At 34.9% G+C, this 16,701-nt stretch overlaps 1 protein-coding gene across 1 annotated transcript in view; it reads right to left on the bottom strand.

Moving 5' to 3' along the window:
- The window catches only part of LOC144344327 (multiple epidermal growth factor-like domains protein 8), a 39,622-nt gene that overhangs the window by 9,487 nt on the left and 13,434 nt on the right, over positions 1 to 16,701 (bottom strand). The window contains exons 8-19 of the mRNA XM_085499386.1: positions 12,836 to 12,984; positions 10,154 to 10,270; positions 9,345 to 9,531; positions 8,585 to 8,678; positions 8,034 to 8,214; positions 6,360 to 6,529; positions 5,617 to 5,844; positions 4,048 to 4,260; positions 3,312 to 3,560; positions 2,640 to 2,752; positions 1,633 to 1,764; positions 1,065 to 1,268 (exon numbers count right to left, since the gene is read on the bottom strand). Of these exons, the coding sequence (XP_085355512.1) occupies positions 1,065 to 1,268; positions 1,633 to 1,764; positions 2,640 to 2,752; positions 3,312 to 3,560; positions 4,048 to 4,260; positions 5,617 to 5,844; positions 6,360 to 6,529; positions 8,034 to 8,214; positions 8,585 to 8,678; positions 9,345 to 9,531; positions 10,154 to 10,270; positions 12,836 to 12,984 (2,037 nt within the window). The remainder of the gene's footprint in view (positions 1 to 1,064; positions 1,269 to 1,632; positions 1,765 to 2,639; positions 2,753 to 3,311; positions 3,561 to 4,047; positions 4,261 to 5,616; positions 5,845 to 6,359; positions 6,530 to 8,033; positions 8,215 to 8,584; positions 8,679 to 9,344; positions 9,532 to 10,153; positions 10,271 to 12,835; positions 12,985 to 16,701) is intronic.

Here is a 16,701-nt window from a genome sequence, read left to right as displayed (position 1 = left end):
CTATATGGTTAAAAACATGTGATTTGGTTTAATTATCAAATAGCTAGGTAGTCAGTACCACTCAGCTATATGGTTAAAAACATGTGATTTGGTTTAATTATCAAATAGCTAGGTAGTCAGTACCACTCAGCTATATGGTTAAAACATGTTGATTTCGTATAATTATCAAATAGCTAGGTAGTCATCATCACTCAGCTGTATGGTTAAAAACATGTGATTTGGTTTAATTATCAAATAGCTAGGTAGTCAGTACCACTCAGCTATATGGTTAAAACATGTGATTTCGTATAATTATCAAATAGCTAGGTAGTCAGTACCACTCAGCTATATGGTTAAAAACATGTGATTTGGTTTAATTATCAAATAGCTAGGTAGTCAGTACCACTCAGCTATATGGTTAAAACATGTGATTTGGTATAATTATCAAATAGCTCGGTAGTCATCACCACTCCGCTACATGGTTAAAAACATGTGATTTGGTTTAATTATCAAATAGCTAGGTAGTCATCATCACTCAGCTGTATGGTTAAAAACATGTGATTAGCTCAGATATATGATTAACAACGAGTCATTGTTAGTGACACGTCTCTATTCAGTTTTTAATGACAGTGTTATAACAATGAAAGATGTATATCATAATAAATGTTATTCAACATAACATGCTATGCACTGGGACATGGCCACCAGTCAGCCATTTTGAGACGTTTTAGACAATATGGCTGTGAATTTGATAAATTCCTAAGAGTGTAGAACTTTTGAACAAAGTTTCAACTGAATCAGACGATATATAAGTAAGAAAACAGCATGGACATGGTCAGCTACATACAGTCTAGAATATATATTATCGTAAGTATTCTAATTTTTTTTCGAAACCAAATTCTAATTTTGGAACATTTCAATTTTTCTTGGTGCTTAATGTTAAATTATGTTTTTCATTCTCACTGATGCTATTCAAGAATACAATGACTAGTGCGAATAGGTAAACCCTTTTTTTGACAATGAGTTGTTTTTGACAATGTTATTGTAACTGAAGTTATCAACTGACTGCATGGTGGTGTACTTACAGTTCAAGAGGTATACCATGTTCTTCTGTTATCAGCTGACTGCATGACATCTCTACGTCAGGTCCAAGGTAATCTCCATCATGGCAAATACCAATTGTAGGGTTGTATTCATTACCACACCAACCACATTGAAATGTATCCAAACATTCACCACATGTTGTATGCTCGGAACAGTCAAGACATTTTTTTTTCTTTTCTTTTATACTGAAACAAGACAGTTAATTTAATTATTCCATAATATTCAAAATATACCGTAAAATACTTAATTTTTGCTTTGAATTAATTTTCATTGAAGGAATGATTCAGTGAAAATAAAATCAAGCAAATATACTTTTTCCCCTATATTTTACATTCAACTCATCAAAAATCAGTGAAAATAAATTCCAGCGAATATACCCTTTTTCCTGTTTTTTACATTCAACTTGATAAAAATCAGTGAAAATAAATTCCATACAAAACACCCAAAAGGTCTATTTAGCGAAAATTAATTCCAGCTAAAATAAAGCATTATACAGTAATAGGTTTGTAAGGTAAAAAGATTATGATGACAGAAAAACTAATGCCTTACTTGTCAAACCAGTGAGAACACTGTCCAAACGAAAACTGCGAAATATATGATGCAAATGCAAAACAAGTCGCTGTGTTCTGACACCATGCGCATTCACTAACAACGTCTGTACATTCACTGCAGCTGGTTCTCCTGTTAATTAACCATAATACAATAGTCAGTATACTCAATACTACAACAACTCAAACACAATAGGTACATTATAATAAGCATAAATAATAATTTCCTTATATAAAATGGCGAAAGCATGTCTATGTCTATGCCTCTCATTTGTAAGTAAAACTAGAAAACTACAATAACAATTAGGAATACATGTAGTTAGATGCTTTCAATTAAATATTATTAAAATCATTTGGGAAGCATGTACATGTATTTAAATCATAAATTAGGAAATAATCTAAACAATCTGAAAAATATATTTATGGGCACCCTACACAAAATAAGGATGAATAACTTTTTGTAAAAAAAAATCAGACCTATATGTCCATCTAATAGATAGGTAAATGAGAGATATTGCTCTGGAACAGCAATAATTAAAACAAAATCAGCCATTTTGAATACACGTATAATGAATATATATAATTTGAACATAGACAGTCAAAGCATGTCAGAGATATGGCTCTAGAAAGCCCATTCATTAAAACAAAATGACCGCCAGTCGGCCATTTTAAATCTTATCTGAAAAACAAAATGATGTGCATCAAGGTCCTATAATGTCCAAGGTATATACCAAGTTTAAACAAAACCATCTGTAAACAGCCGAGAAATGCTTGATTTTGATGATTTTTTAGCACAAAAATACTGCCATTTGGCCATCTTGAATCAGATCGTGAAATAAATTGATGTGCAAATGTATAATATCAAGCATGATGTATGTGGGAAGTTTGAGATTGGTGCACGCACACAGAGACACATGGATGCATGGAGGTCAAAACATCCAGGAGTCCCAGTTTTTGGAATTAAGCTGTTAAAATTATTAAAACACATATAATAACTGAGTTACTTACAAAGAACACGGCACAGAGCAGTTTGCAGGATTTGAGACAACTGTATCATACTCATTAAATCGACCATGTCGCATACACCGAGTATCATCTGATAACCACTCACATAAGGGGTTCTACAAAACAAGTATTGCTACTGAGTTAAAGGGTCACAAAAAATAGAAATAGAAGATTTTTAACATTCTTATGGCTGCCATTCGGCCATTTTGAACTTCATTGTCAAACAAATACATATGAACATGTGGCAGAGGAATATTTCAGCACAAATCAGCTGCTAGTGCATCATACTACACTAGTCTGCTCTTAATAATACTTTTCACAATATTTAGGAATTTCAGATGAGTCTGTTTTGTTAAAATTTCAGAAACATTATTGTATAATTTAATTTCATGACAGCTATTAATACCTACTGTGTATTTCAGATAATTATTAAAATGTGTTGAGAGTGATTATGAAAAAAGTCTTGAGTTGGAGTACTATTTTTTTAATTCATATCCTTCCAATAAGCAATAAGAATTAAATGAATAATATCAAACCTTAACAATAATTTTTAAAACATCAATAGATTTTCTAAAATTAGTCAATATCAATGAAAATGTTTACTTAAAAATTGTAATAAAATATTATAATAGCTTTTAAGAGTTTGTCCAATGCATGATCTACGTATTTACTTACCTCAGTACAAGTGAGACAGTCCATGAAATCCTCACACACAACACACAGTTCTGGGTTGGTAATTAAATACTGAGCACCAACAACACTGCCACATTGTAATGGATCATTACTGATTGTATTACGTGTAATACATGTATTACTTGTACTACACCATCCACATAATGCGTCAGTCATGCAAGCTAAACAGTTGGTGTAGGTGTTACAAATACCAGTGTAGTGATATGGCTGTAAAAACTTTGCAGTGATTGGCTACAGATTAAATAAATAAATAAATAAATAAATATTAATAAATAAATAAATAAATATCATTTGTGAAGAGTATCCTTCTCAAGATTTAAATTCTTTCTATAATATTACCACAATAATCTGTCAGTTCTGCAGCATTCCCTTATTGCAGTCAAATTATTGATGTATCCACTAAATCAAGTCATTACCACCAACAATCGACTGACATATATACTGGCCTGTCAATCAAATTACATGTCAACTTAACATTCTTATTACTCATTGTTATGTCATTCTTAACTCTAAAAAAATCAAAACATTCTCACTAATATTTATTAATATATTTCTTGTATATATGTATGGTTTACCACATAGCAGGAATACCACATTCAACCTTGGCCTGCTTTCCCAGTGGGTCCTTGTGGTTGTTGTGTTAGAAGACAGAATATAATGACTGAAGTAAAATAGAAAGATAATAAAGCAAGTTTTATATGCATACAACTGTACTTACAGTATGAATATCATATGACTCTATCACCTCTATGTTCCAGTCTAACTGCATTGTACTACCACCTTGCTGTTTGGGATTGTTAAGGATAGTTTGTTTGGCTTCAAATTCCATATAATACTTGGCAACACGTGATGTGTCAGGAAAAACAGGATTTCTTTCAATTTCATGGAAACGGAAATTGTCATTTGGAGCACTGTTATAAGCAATTTGTTCCTAGTGAAAAAACAGTGTAATAGTTAGTCTCAATCAACCGGAATCTGCCATAAATTGGCCCATCCAAAAGAATTGCCCTGATTTCACGGCTTGTGGGCCCTCATTCGGGGTTCAAAATTTCAAAAAATGATCATCAAATATTTGTTTGGGACTTCTATTTTCATTGAAAAATCCACCTACGTCTTCTTTCAATGCCAGCAGGTGGACCACTCGAGACGAAAGAAACCACTGCGGAAGCTAATACAAAATTTGATACATATTTTTCTGGCTGAGTTAAAAAGTAGACCACCTTAACCTTCATTACAATGTCACCCAGTGTCATCTTTCTCCCCAAAAAATCACACTAACTAAGCTGGTACGGCAAATACAATTTTTTTTTTGTATTTTATTGGTAACGAAAATAAATTCTAAAAGAAGTTTCATAAAAACGAACACAACTGCATTTCTTAGTAGAAAATGTTCACGGTAGCACAATCCAATCATGCTGCGTTTCACAATTGTTGACTATTACTCAGTAGTGATTATAATAATATACAAAAAATAAATTTGTTGAATTGTTGTGAAATGCAAATAAAATTCAACTTAGTTTCATCGTAAGCAAATGATCATAAACGCTTGAGGCTGTAGGATATCCTCTAAGTTTTGCATGAGTTGACCTGGGACGAGCTAATTAACCAATCAAAATGATGGATGATGCCAGCGTGTTCAAATTACCATAGCTCATTTAAATATGTTAATGTTATTGAACGCAATTTGGAAGAGATTTGTAGTACGATCTTTTGGCTTGGATTTTGATGCGAAAACGGCATGATTTTTTTTAAATAAAAAAATTAGTTGTTTCAAAAGCATTTGAAGAATAATTTAACAATGTTTACAGTGATAACAGCTCATTGTTGAAAGGAAGCTTACCATTCATGCTAGTCTCAATGAACATCAATACTCTTGAGTAGGCATCAATGACTATAATCAAACTTTTTTAGGTGTCAGGAAAGATTGGAATGTTCAAAAAATTATGCCAAGATATTAAAAAAAAAATATCTTAAAAAACTGCCGAAAAATCATTATTTCTTGGTCCCATTTAATTTTTTTAAAAACCCAAATCGCCGTTTAACGGCCCAGGGCCAATTTACGGCAGAATCCGGTAATATTACAGGCAACTAGGATTGACTGATACACTGTCGCAGTTGATACATTGTCATATAGTTTCCAGTAAACAGTGTAATTTTTGTTGGTTTTTATTGATTGTTAATCACCTTAACATACATTCTACTGCTTTTTATTTTGTATTTAGAATTACATAATTAAAAAAAAAAATTAAAAATGGCTGCCCTGAATTGACACTATGACAATACTTACCAAATTGTCAGTAGTATCATCTGTACTGAGGGATAAAGTAGATATTGATCCTTTTCCTCGCATCCACATTTTGATTTGCTGTCCCAGTCCTGAATGGTCAGTTGGAGTGGCCCCCAATGGCAATATATAACCCTTATACAGACCAATATATTCCCCTCGTTTATCACTCTCTTTTGTAACGATTGGTTTAAATAAAAAATCATTGTTGAGACTGGGTACGAAAGACACCTACGAGAAATCGGGAATGTTGAGAAATCATTTAGTGAAGCAAAACTATAGTAACATTTCCTACCAGGACTATTGTCTTATTGTTATTATTATAATAACGCATTGAATAGCATGCATCCTGTCAGCAGTGTATTAAAAATTGCAAACACTGGACCTCGCTTCTCAATTTGGAAGCATCATATAAACAAAACACTAGGTGAATTTGTGAAATGAGCAACTCTTTGTTTGTAAATAAATATTTTCTGATAAGACACATAGTTCTAAATCTAAAGAATAAAAACAAAAAAAATCTCTCAAAATCACTCCACTTTCATGATTGAAACAGATGTCACATATTTTTTAAACTACTCAATAAAAACCATTTATTTATTGTAATTTGTGAAGTGATTAGGTTAAATAATTTTCAACTGTTATCATCATGAATAACGTCAAAACTCTTTTCACTAATTTCTTTTGCTGGCTTTCTTTACTATTCTTTGAACGCTTTCAAATGCCAGTACATTGTTGTACACTACCTCATCTGGTTCAGCTTCATTCATTGGAAATCTGTATTTGATCCAGGTCATTCCTGGTATGTAATTCCTTGTACGACAGTGTTCCATTTCCTGGATGAATGTTCCATTCCTTCCCCACCAAGGAATAACACCAGTATATGTAGACATGTCGCCACAATAGCCTAAGGGAGCTGAATGATCAATACTAAGTGTTACAATCCGTATAAGTGGACATGTCACCACAATAGCCTATGGGAGCTGAATAATCAATACTAAGTGTTACAATCCGTATAAGTGGACATGTCACCACAATAGCCTATGGGAGCTGAATAATCAATACTAAGTGTTACAATCCGTATAAGTGGACATGTCACCACAATAGCCTATGGGAGCTGAATAATCAATACTACCGGTAAGTGTTACAATCCGTATAAGTGGACATGGTGCCACAATAGCCTATGGGAGCTGAATAATCAATACTAAGTGTTACAATCCGTATAAGTGGACATGTCGCCACAATAGCCTATGGGAGCTGAATAATCAATACTAAGTGTTACAATCTGTATAAGTGGACATGTCACCACAATAGCCTATGGGAGCTGAATAATCAATACTAAGTGTTACAAACCATATAAGTGGACATGTCACCACAATAGCCTATGGGAGCTGAATAATCAATACTAAGTGTTACAATCCTTATAAGTGGACATGTCACCACAATAGCCTATGGGAGCTGAATAATCAATACTAAGTGTTACAAACCATATAAGTGGACATGTCGCCACAATAGCCTAAGGGAGCTGAATGATCAATACTAAGTGTTACAATCCGTATAAGTGCACATGTCACCACAATAGCCTATGGGAGCTGAATAATCAATACTTAGTGTTACAATCTGTATAAGTGGACATGTCATCACAATAGTTTATGGGAGCTGAATAATCAATACTTAGTGTTACAATCCGTATAAGTGGACATGTCACCACAATAGCCTATGGGAGCTGAATAATCAATACTGAGTGTTACAATCCGTATAAGTGCACATGTCACCACAATAGTTTATGGGAGCTGAATGATCAATACTAAGTGTTACAATCCGTATAAGTGGACATGTCACCACAATAGCCTATGGGAGCTGAATGATCAATACTTAGTGTTACAATCTGTATAAGTGGACATGTCACCACAATAGTTTATTGGAGCTGAATAATCAATACTGAGTGTTACAATCCGTATAAGTGGACGTGTCACCACAATAGCCTATGGGAGCTGTATAATCAATACTAAGTGTTACAATCCGTATAAGTGGACATGTCACCACAATAGTTTATTGGAGCTGAATAATCAATACTGAGTGTTACAATCCGTATAAGTGGACATGTCACCACAATAGCCTATGGGAGCTGAATAATCAATACTAAGTGTTACAATCCGTATAAGTGGACATGTCACCACAATAGTCTATGGGAGCTGAATAATCTATACTAAGTGTTACAATCCGTATAAGTGGACATGTCACCACAATAGTCTATGGGAGCTGAATGATCAATACTAAGTGTTACAATCCGTATAAGTGGACATGTCATCACAATATTCTATGGGAGCTGTATAATCAATACTAAGTGTTACAATCCTTATAAGTGCACATGTCACCACAATATCACATGACGTAATGCATGGGTTTGTATTACCTACCATTTTTTGGGTAACATTTTCTGTCTTCAACACACCATCCACATTGTTGGTTGATTACCACATGCTGAGGCGTATCAGACAGTCTTGTATCGCCATGCTGCCATGCCATACACGCATAACATTCTTTTAGTACACTACATAGACCAGGACAGTCACCAGTTTGGAAACCATTCTCACACAACTGAAAGAATATTCATAAAATTTTCAATTGCAGAGTAGGTGAACCTAGTAAATGTGTTAAGTTGAATACTGTGAAATACTTTATTTTAGCTTGAATTAATTTTCGCTGAAAAAACATTTTGGGTGTTTTGTATGGAATTTATTTTCACTGATTTTTGACAAGTTGAATGTGAAATATAGGGAAAAAGTGTTTTCACTGAATCATTCCTTCAGCGAAAATAAAGTATTATACAGAATATCATCACTGCCATAGTGAATTTAACTCCCTTTGAATATCAATTCAAAAACTAAAAATTGAAAAATATTAGTTTTATTTTTTGAATGCAAAATATACTTCACAGTTTTACAGGTCAAAAAGTAAATAGACATACCTCCTTTTCGTCAAATGCCAAACATCCAGCTCTGCTATCAGCATATTTCTTTCTACACCAGGCACAATCAGGATCATCTAAACACTGTGACTTACTACAAACAATAACAGACATCAATTATCGAACACATTAGTAACAGCAGAATTATACGGTCATGTCAAAATGCTTGATGTTCCAATTGGTACAGACATGTCAATTATGTGCATGAAGAATCCCCCTGTGGCTGCCACCAGAGTTTGACCGGACTCCAAACAAAGAAGTTCGCTGATTCTGTTCTAAACATTTTGGATTTCGGCATTCCCATGATGTATCCTTGGAAACAAAAGATGTATAATAATAAGGTTATTACAAGAATACCTCAAGGTATGCAGTCACACAGCATGCCGTTGCATCGACCTCCGCTGCACGTTGGTCGATACTTACCCTGCACTGTCGTGCTGTCTCGTAATAACCTCATAATATTACACCGAAAACAATATAATTCATCTGTATGTAAAGTACAGTATGAAGGTGTTACACACAAGTTTGAATATCTTCCTCATTTTTGTAAATATGCGCCACTTTTGCCTCACATCTGACACTTTTTTGCTTACATTGGATGCAACAACAATGTAGTATGTGTCCGAAAATAAATCACATCACCGAACACAAATGATGGCATGAGCATGAATACTTTGTTTTTCTACTGAGTGTACGTGTTAGCCAATTCTATAAATTTACTGTAATTGTGACAATGTCGCAATAAACACACAATACTTACATTGAATGCATATGGCATGCTGGCAGATGAGAAATCGTATTTAAAGCAATAGAACCGGGAACTTTATAACCAATCAAATCACTCAGAACAATACCACTGTAACCACCTGAGATAATCAGTATGCTTCCATCCCGCACAGCTGTCACATGACCTATTCTACCTTTAGCTGGAAGACGAGAATTCGCACCTTACAAAGGAAAGAAAAAATGACTAATGCAGTGAAATTAACATATTTTTATTCAATTTTTTATTCTTACGCGTTCTCACTAGAGCATTATAGTGTAGTGACCCAGTGTTCAACCCTTGGCATTAAAGCATAACAACCTAGTGTTCACTCAAGAGAATAAAAGATTACTGCCCCAGTGTTTTCCCCAGAAAATTAGAGAATAATGACCTAGAGTAGGGCATTATTGACTAGTGGGCGAGAGGTCACCCCCAAAGCATTATAGTATAGTGGCACAGTGTTTTATCCAAGGGTATTTTTGTATAGTGGCTTAGTGTACTCTCCAGGGCAATATAGAAAAATTACCTAGTGTTTGCCTCATAGCATTACAGTGTAATAGATAGTGTAATCTCCAGGGCATTATAGAAAAGTTACCTAGTGTTTGCCTCATAGCATTACAGTGTAATAGACAGTGCAATCTCCAGGGCATTATAGAAAAGTTACCTAGTGTATGCCTCATAGCATTACAGTGTAATAGCTTAGTGTGATCGCCAGAGTAATGGTCGTGTCCTCCCGGGCGTATTATTAATATAAATTCAGTGTGCAATGAATTACACGAACACAACATTTGATTATTAATACTTACTGCTGAAATCCTTAGAGATTTCCTGACTGTTTACCCATTTATGACATCCAAGATGATAATAATAGATGCCATTGTCATAACATTTTTCATGATAGTTATGTTCATGTGTATTTCCACCTTAAATTGAATAGAATGCAATAAACAATCAGATTCTTAATTTATTTGTTTATTCTTTATTGGAACCAAGCATAGTGTTTGTGTAATGCAGCATAGTGTTTGTGTAATGCAGCATAGTGTTTGTGTAATGCAGCATAGTGTTTGTGTAATGCAGCATAGTGTTTGTGTAATGAAGTATAGTGTTCTCTGAATACAGCATAGTGTTTGTGTAATGCAGCATATTGTTCTCTGAATACAGCATAGTGTTCAGGTAATGTAGCATAGTGTTCTCTGGATACAGCATGGTGTTCAGGTAATGTAGCATAGTGTTCTCTGAATACAGCATAGTGTTTGAGTAATGCAGCATAGTGTTCTCAGAATGTAGTATAGTCTTTTATGTTCATGACATATTGGAGTAAGATTTCGGATTAACTTGTGCATAGAGTTCTAGAACATGACAGTGTTCCCTTTGTTCAATAGGAACACTAAACAAGTCATCCATTTTGAATCAGAACTTGCAGCAAATGCATGTTTAAGTGTAACATGTTGTACAATCGAGTTTAATTGCAACAAGCAAAGGCATGTCAGAGACATAGCTCTAGATCAGAATTTATTAATACAAATTTGTTATCTGATCTGAAAAAACTTATATAATAGCTGTCTACGGATGACTGAGATCCGGGTCTTAGATGAAATAAATGTCAGATTTGGCTAAATTTTTTACATTAAGATTTTTTACATTCTATCTTTAAGCAATCTTGAAACTGATTGTCAAAAGGATGCATGTGTGTGACATGATGCTTGTATCAAGTGTGATCATGATAGCTATGAAATGTCCTCAGAACAGCATTCATTAAAAAAAAATGGCCACCAGTTGGCCATTTTGAATCTAATCTTAAAAAAACAAGTCATTGTCAATGACACGTCCCCGTTCCGTTCATATTTGAGTGACATATACATTCAAAGCAGATCATGACCGAAATGCACCTGCATATGTACAACACATTGTACTAAATCTGAACAAAATCCATCCATGCATGACTGAGATCTGGTTCCGGAATTGTGAAAATACGCGATTTTAATGCATTTTCGGTCTTAAAATGGCCATCATTCAGCTATTGTTAAGCGGATCATGAAACAAATGCACATATCTATTTGTGACATGATGCACCATGTGTGTGTGAAGTTTGAACTTGATCAATCCAGACATGTCTTGGATACGGATCCAGAACTGAATTCTTTAAGAAAATGGCCGCCAGTCGGCCATTTCGACTTGATCCGAAAAAAAAAATGACGTGCATCAAGGTCCTATTATGTTTAATGTAAGTACCAAATTTGAACGAAATCCGTCCATGCATAACTGAGATCCGGGTTCGGAATGGTGAAAATGTGCGATTTTAATGCATTTTCGGCCTTAAAGTGGCCGCCATTTGGCTATCGTTAATGGGATCATGAAACAAATGCACATACATATTTGTGACATGATGTACCTTGTGTGTGTGAAGTTTGAACTTGATCAATCCAGACATGTCTCGGATACGGATCCAGAACTGAATTCTTTAAGAAAATGGCCGCCAGTCGGCCATTTCGACTTGATCCGGGAAAAAAAAATGACGTGCATCAAGGTCCTATTATGTTTAATGTAAGTACCAAATTTGAATGAAATCCGTCCATGCATAACTGAGATCTGGGTCCGGAATATTGAAAATGTGCGATTTCAATGCATTTTCGGCCTTAAAGCAACCGCCATTTGGCTATCGTTAATGGGATCATGAAACAAATGCACATACATATTTGTGACATGATGTGCCTTGTGTGTGTGAAGTTTGAACTTGATCAATCCAGACATGTCTCGGATACGGATCCAGAACTGAATTCTTTAAAACAAAATGGCCGCCAGTCGGCCATTTCGAACTTGATCCGAAAAAAAAAAAATGACATGCATCAAGGTCCTATTATGTTTAATGTATGTACCAAATTTGAACGAAATCCGTCCGTGCATAACTGAGATCTGGGTCCGGAATGGTGAAAATGTGCGATTTTGATGCATTTTTTTGATGTATGAGTGAAGTTTGAACATAATCGGTTCATGCATGTTCGAGATACAGGTGATCACGGACGGACGGACGGACGCACACAGGGCAAAACATAAGTCCCCGTTTTCGGACTCCGTCCGAACGGGGACTAAAAATGACATGCATAAAGATCTTGTGATGTCCAATGCATATAGTCAGTTTGAACAATATCCATCCATACAGGCTCCCTGCAAAATCTAGAAATTCCAGCTATATATGTAGCAGGCAAGGCCTCGTGAGCAAGTGCAGCCGAGTAGTTTATTGATTTACTCAAAATAGAAATGACCTAACCATAGAACGCCGAAGCGAAGAAGCTCAGTCATGTGTGAGTTCAGTTTGAATGTGAATTCAAGATGACACCATGCACAATTTGATCAAAATAACCTGAAACACTGTTGAAAAGTGAACTATTTTAATTCCTAGACCAGAAATCGATTGCCTTATCATTGGATCGCCATAAACCTTTCAATTTAATGATATAATAGACCAGCTGCATGCAATGCATACTTACCAAATATTACCATATAGTTCCCCATAATATTAGCAGTATGTAAAGCTCTGTGTTTAGGTTTCGCTCCATCATTTTTATCATAATCCCAAAGTGTCCAATATCGATAATCAATTTGAAAGGCATAGATGGATTGAGATCGATAACTTAGTCTGCAAAACAACAAATATTATTACAATAATCAGTTCTAATTATCAAAGTCATCATCTCAGAATATCATAACACTGCAGGGAAACCATACACCATACCCTTGATATGTGTTAATCTAATGTTCAAAATTATGATTTGTTTGCATGCAATACCTGAAAGAAGCGTTAGTGGCCCTGGAACATGTGTTAAGGTAGAGATGCAGGTTTTTGGGCACTTGGGAGTGAATTTTTTTTGTTTTGCTTTTTATTATCCAAACAGTCTTGGCTATAGACTGTTAAAATTTTGTAGAATTGTAAATAGTGGAACATACTCAAAAAACGATTTTAAAATGTAGATAACAGGTGCAAACATTCTCTCTTTTGAATGCTTAGCAAGATTTAGCAAGGCTGTACATAAATAATAAAAAAGAAACATGATAAAACAAGCAGCCTATCGGCTGAGATAGCTCCGCTGTTAGCAATGCACATTTCAATTAAAGAACTGAAGACATCATTAGAAAATGAACAATATGAATAGTATCAAAGCAATCGGACTTACAGTTTTTAACAAGAAGTCGAAAATATCACTTTTTACCAAAAATTACAAAAATATTCACCAAAATAAATTAATTAGAGAATTGAAGATATCATCACAAAACGAACAAATCTGAGAGAGGTCCACATGTAGTACCTATATATGTAATATCAAAGCAATCGGACTTACAGTTTTCAACAAGAAGTCGAAAATATCACTTTTTACCAAAAATGACAAAAATATTCACCAAAATTAGAGAATTGAAGATATCATCACAAAATGAACAAATCTGAGAGAGGTCCACATGTAGTACCTATATATGTAATATCAAAGCAATTGGACTTGCGTTTTTTAACAAGAAGTCAAAAATATCACTTTTTACCAAAAATGACAAAAATATTCACCAAAATTAGAGAATTGAAGATATCATCACGAAATAAACAAATCTGAGAGAGGTCCACATGTAGTACCTATATATGTAGTATCAAAGCAATTGGACTTGCGGTTTTTAACAAGAAGTCGAAAATATCACTTTTCACCAAAAAATGACAAAAATATTCACCAAAATTAGAGAATTGAAGATATCATCATGAAATGAACAAATCTGAGAGAGGTCTACCCAAGGTACATATACACCAAGTATCAAAGCATTCAGGCTTGTAGTTTTCAAGAAGAAGTCGAAAAAGTAAAACATTGACACGGACGACGGACGACGACGACGGACAATCACTCATATGATAAGCTCCGCTCGACAAAGTCGACAGCGGAGCTAAAAAGTAAAACATTGACACGGACGACGACGACGACGGACAATCACTCATATGATAAGCTCCGCTCGACAAAGTCGACAGCGGAGCTAAAAAAAGATATGACGGGATCTCCATCTTATGCACTATATTTAACTTTTCACAAAACGATAATACATTCAAATTTGAAACTGTTACAGCCATTTTAATTATGAGCATTAGCAAACTTCATACTGAGTGAATTGTTATGCAAATTAGCAATTATCTCAGCTTCTTTTTAGTGCACATCCCAGAACTTTAAAAAAAAATAGCTCCTAGACGCTTTGACCTTTTGTTTTGAAATTTGCACAAAAGATTGACAATGTGTTTATCTTCAAAACATTGTCGGGGCATTGTTTTTGGTTGAACAGTGTTACAACAATCGTACAGACAACTAGCCTGGGTGTTAATTTATGCATAAACTTGAAGTAGTGAAATTTGAGCTGCTGCCCTGCAAAATTCATACAATAAGCTTTTCGAAATTATATATTTTTGTGGACAAGGGAGGTCATCTTGGTTTCCTGATTAACTAATTAAAAAACCTGTCAGGTAAACTGCATCTCTACCTTAATCTAATGTTTATAACTATGATTTGTTTACATGCAATATCTGAAAGAAGCATTAGTGGCCCTGGAACATGTGTTAATCTAATGTTTATAACTATGATTTGTTTACATGCAATATCTGAAAGAAGCATTAGTGGCCCTGGAACATGTGTTAATCTAATGTTCATAAAATTATGAATTGTTTACATGCCATACCTGAAAGAAGCATATGTAGCCCTGGAACATGTGTTAATCTAATGTTTATAATTATGATTTGTTTACATGCCATATCTGAAAGAAGCATCTGTAGCCCTGAAACATGTGTTAATCTAATGTTCATAAATTATAATTTGTTTACATGCAATACCTGAAAGAAGCATCTGTAGCCCTGGAACATGTGTTAATCTAATGTTTATAATTATGATTTGTTTACATGCAATACCTGAAAGAAGCATCTGTAGCCCTGGAACATGTGTTAATCTAATGTTCATAAATTATAATTTGTTTACATGCAATACCTGAAAGAAGCATCTGTAGCCCTGGAACATGTGTTAATCTAATTTTCATAAATGTTGGTTTGTTTACATTAAAGCAGGGGAGTCATCACCTGCGCATGCGTCAGATGGCCATAGCGCACGGTACGAGGTTTTACCCAGAATTCAACACGTTCTGTACCAACGCATATTGCTATGCGCAGAACTGAAATTCTGGCATCGTTCTGCGCAAAAACCGTTTTTAGCGCTTGAGTTGTTTCCGGGTTAGCCTTCCATGTGCTTATCGTGCGATTTATTGTACCAATATCACATTTTCTGGACGTATTCCTACACAATCATGCTAAGAGTATCCAAAAGAGTCAAGCAGGCAAGTTTAGCCGCAAGTTTAGCTCACTCGATCGCCGATGTTGTCCGTCGGCACACAAGGTCGTTCGCTTTCTGATCTTTCTTCCGAGACTTTGACTCGAATATTCGGGTTTTGTTGCTTTTTTAATGACAGTGATGACTATATATCACAGTTCGAGAAAGTTAAAACGATGTGCTCACTTCGAATGGTTTGTAGGCGATTTTATGCTATCGCGTCGAATGATTTGTTCGTTATGGGAATGACGGCAAGCTCTATTGCCAGCCGTGCTTTTCACAGATTTAAGCTGATGAAGGCGAGATCGCTCGTTGCTAATGAAATAGGGCAACTTTCCGATTTGATCATTCAAAAAGGGCCATCTCAAGTAAGACAAGTGGTGAGAAATTTGCTGGAAAATTTAAAGGGTCACGAATGGGATGATTCAAAGAAATATTTGGAAGTCTCTCTTGCAGTTCTATTTAGCACGAAAAGATCAGCAATTTCTAAGAAAGCCACTGGGAGTCGAGCCTACATCAGTAAAATCTTAAATCAGCACCAGGCAGTAGGTGAAAAGTTGTCTGGATTTGATGAGAGTGCCCTTTGGCAATTACGATTAAATAAAGATAAAACATTTGCCAAATCAGTATTATCTGTATCATTTTTCAAGGAAGCCATTACTTCAGATATTCTGCCTCCTTCTGTTAAATTGGCTTTATTAGCAGCACCATCTTCCCAGAAATTAGATCAGACTACAAATGACACTAAATTATGGAATGATTCTGAAGCAGAACACATATTTATCCATCTAGGGGGCGGTCTATCTGAATCTGACAATGATGGTTTAGAGAAATCTCTGAGAACACAAGAAAATGTTTCAAGAATTCTCAAATTAACCACTTTGTGAAATAATTTGAAATGGTGTCAGAAACTGCCTCTCAAAATAAAAAAGGCTGGTTTGTTCATGATATTGAAGGCCTGGTTTGGAGAAGTGTCCTCAACATATTGACTGAAAAGAAATTGGATTATGACCTTGATGATG

Source organism: Saccoglossus kowalevskii, chromosome 5 (assembly GCF_978046115.1).
Source record: "Saccoglossus kowalevskii chromosome 5, keSacKowa6.1, whole genome shotgun sequence".
Classification (NCBI taxonomy): Eukaryota; Metazoa; Hemichordata; class Enteropneusta; family Harrimaniidae; genus Saccoglossus; species Saccoglossus kowalevskii.
This window is presented reverse-complemented; position numbering and strand designations above follow the sequence as displayed.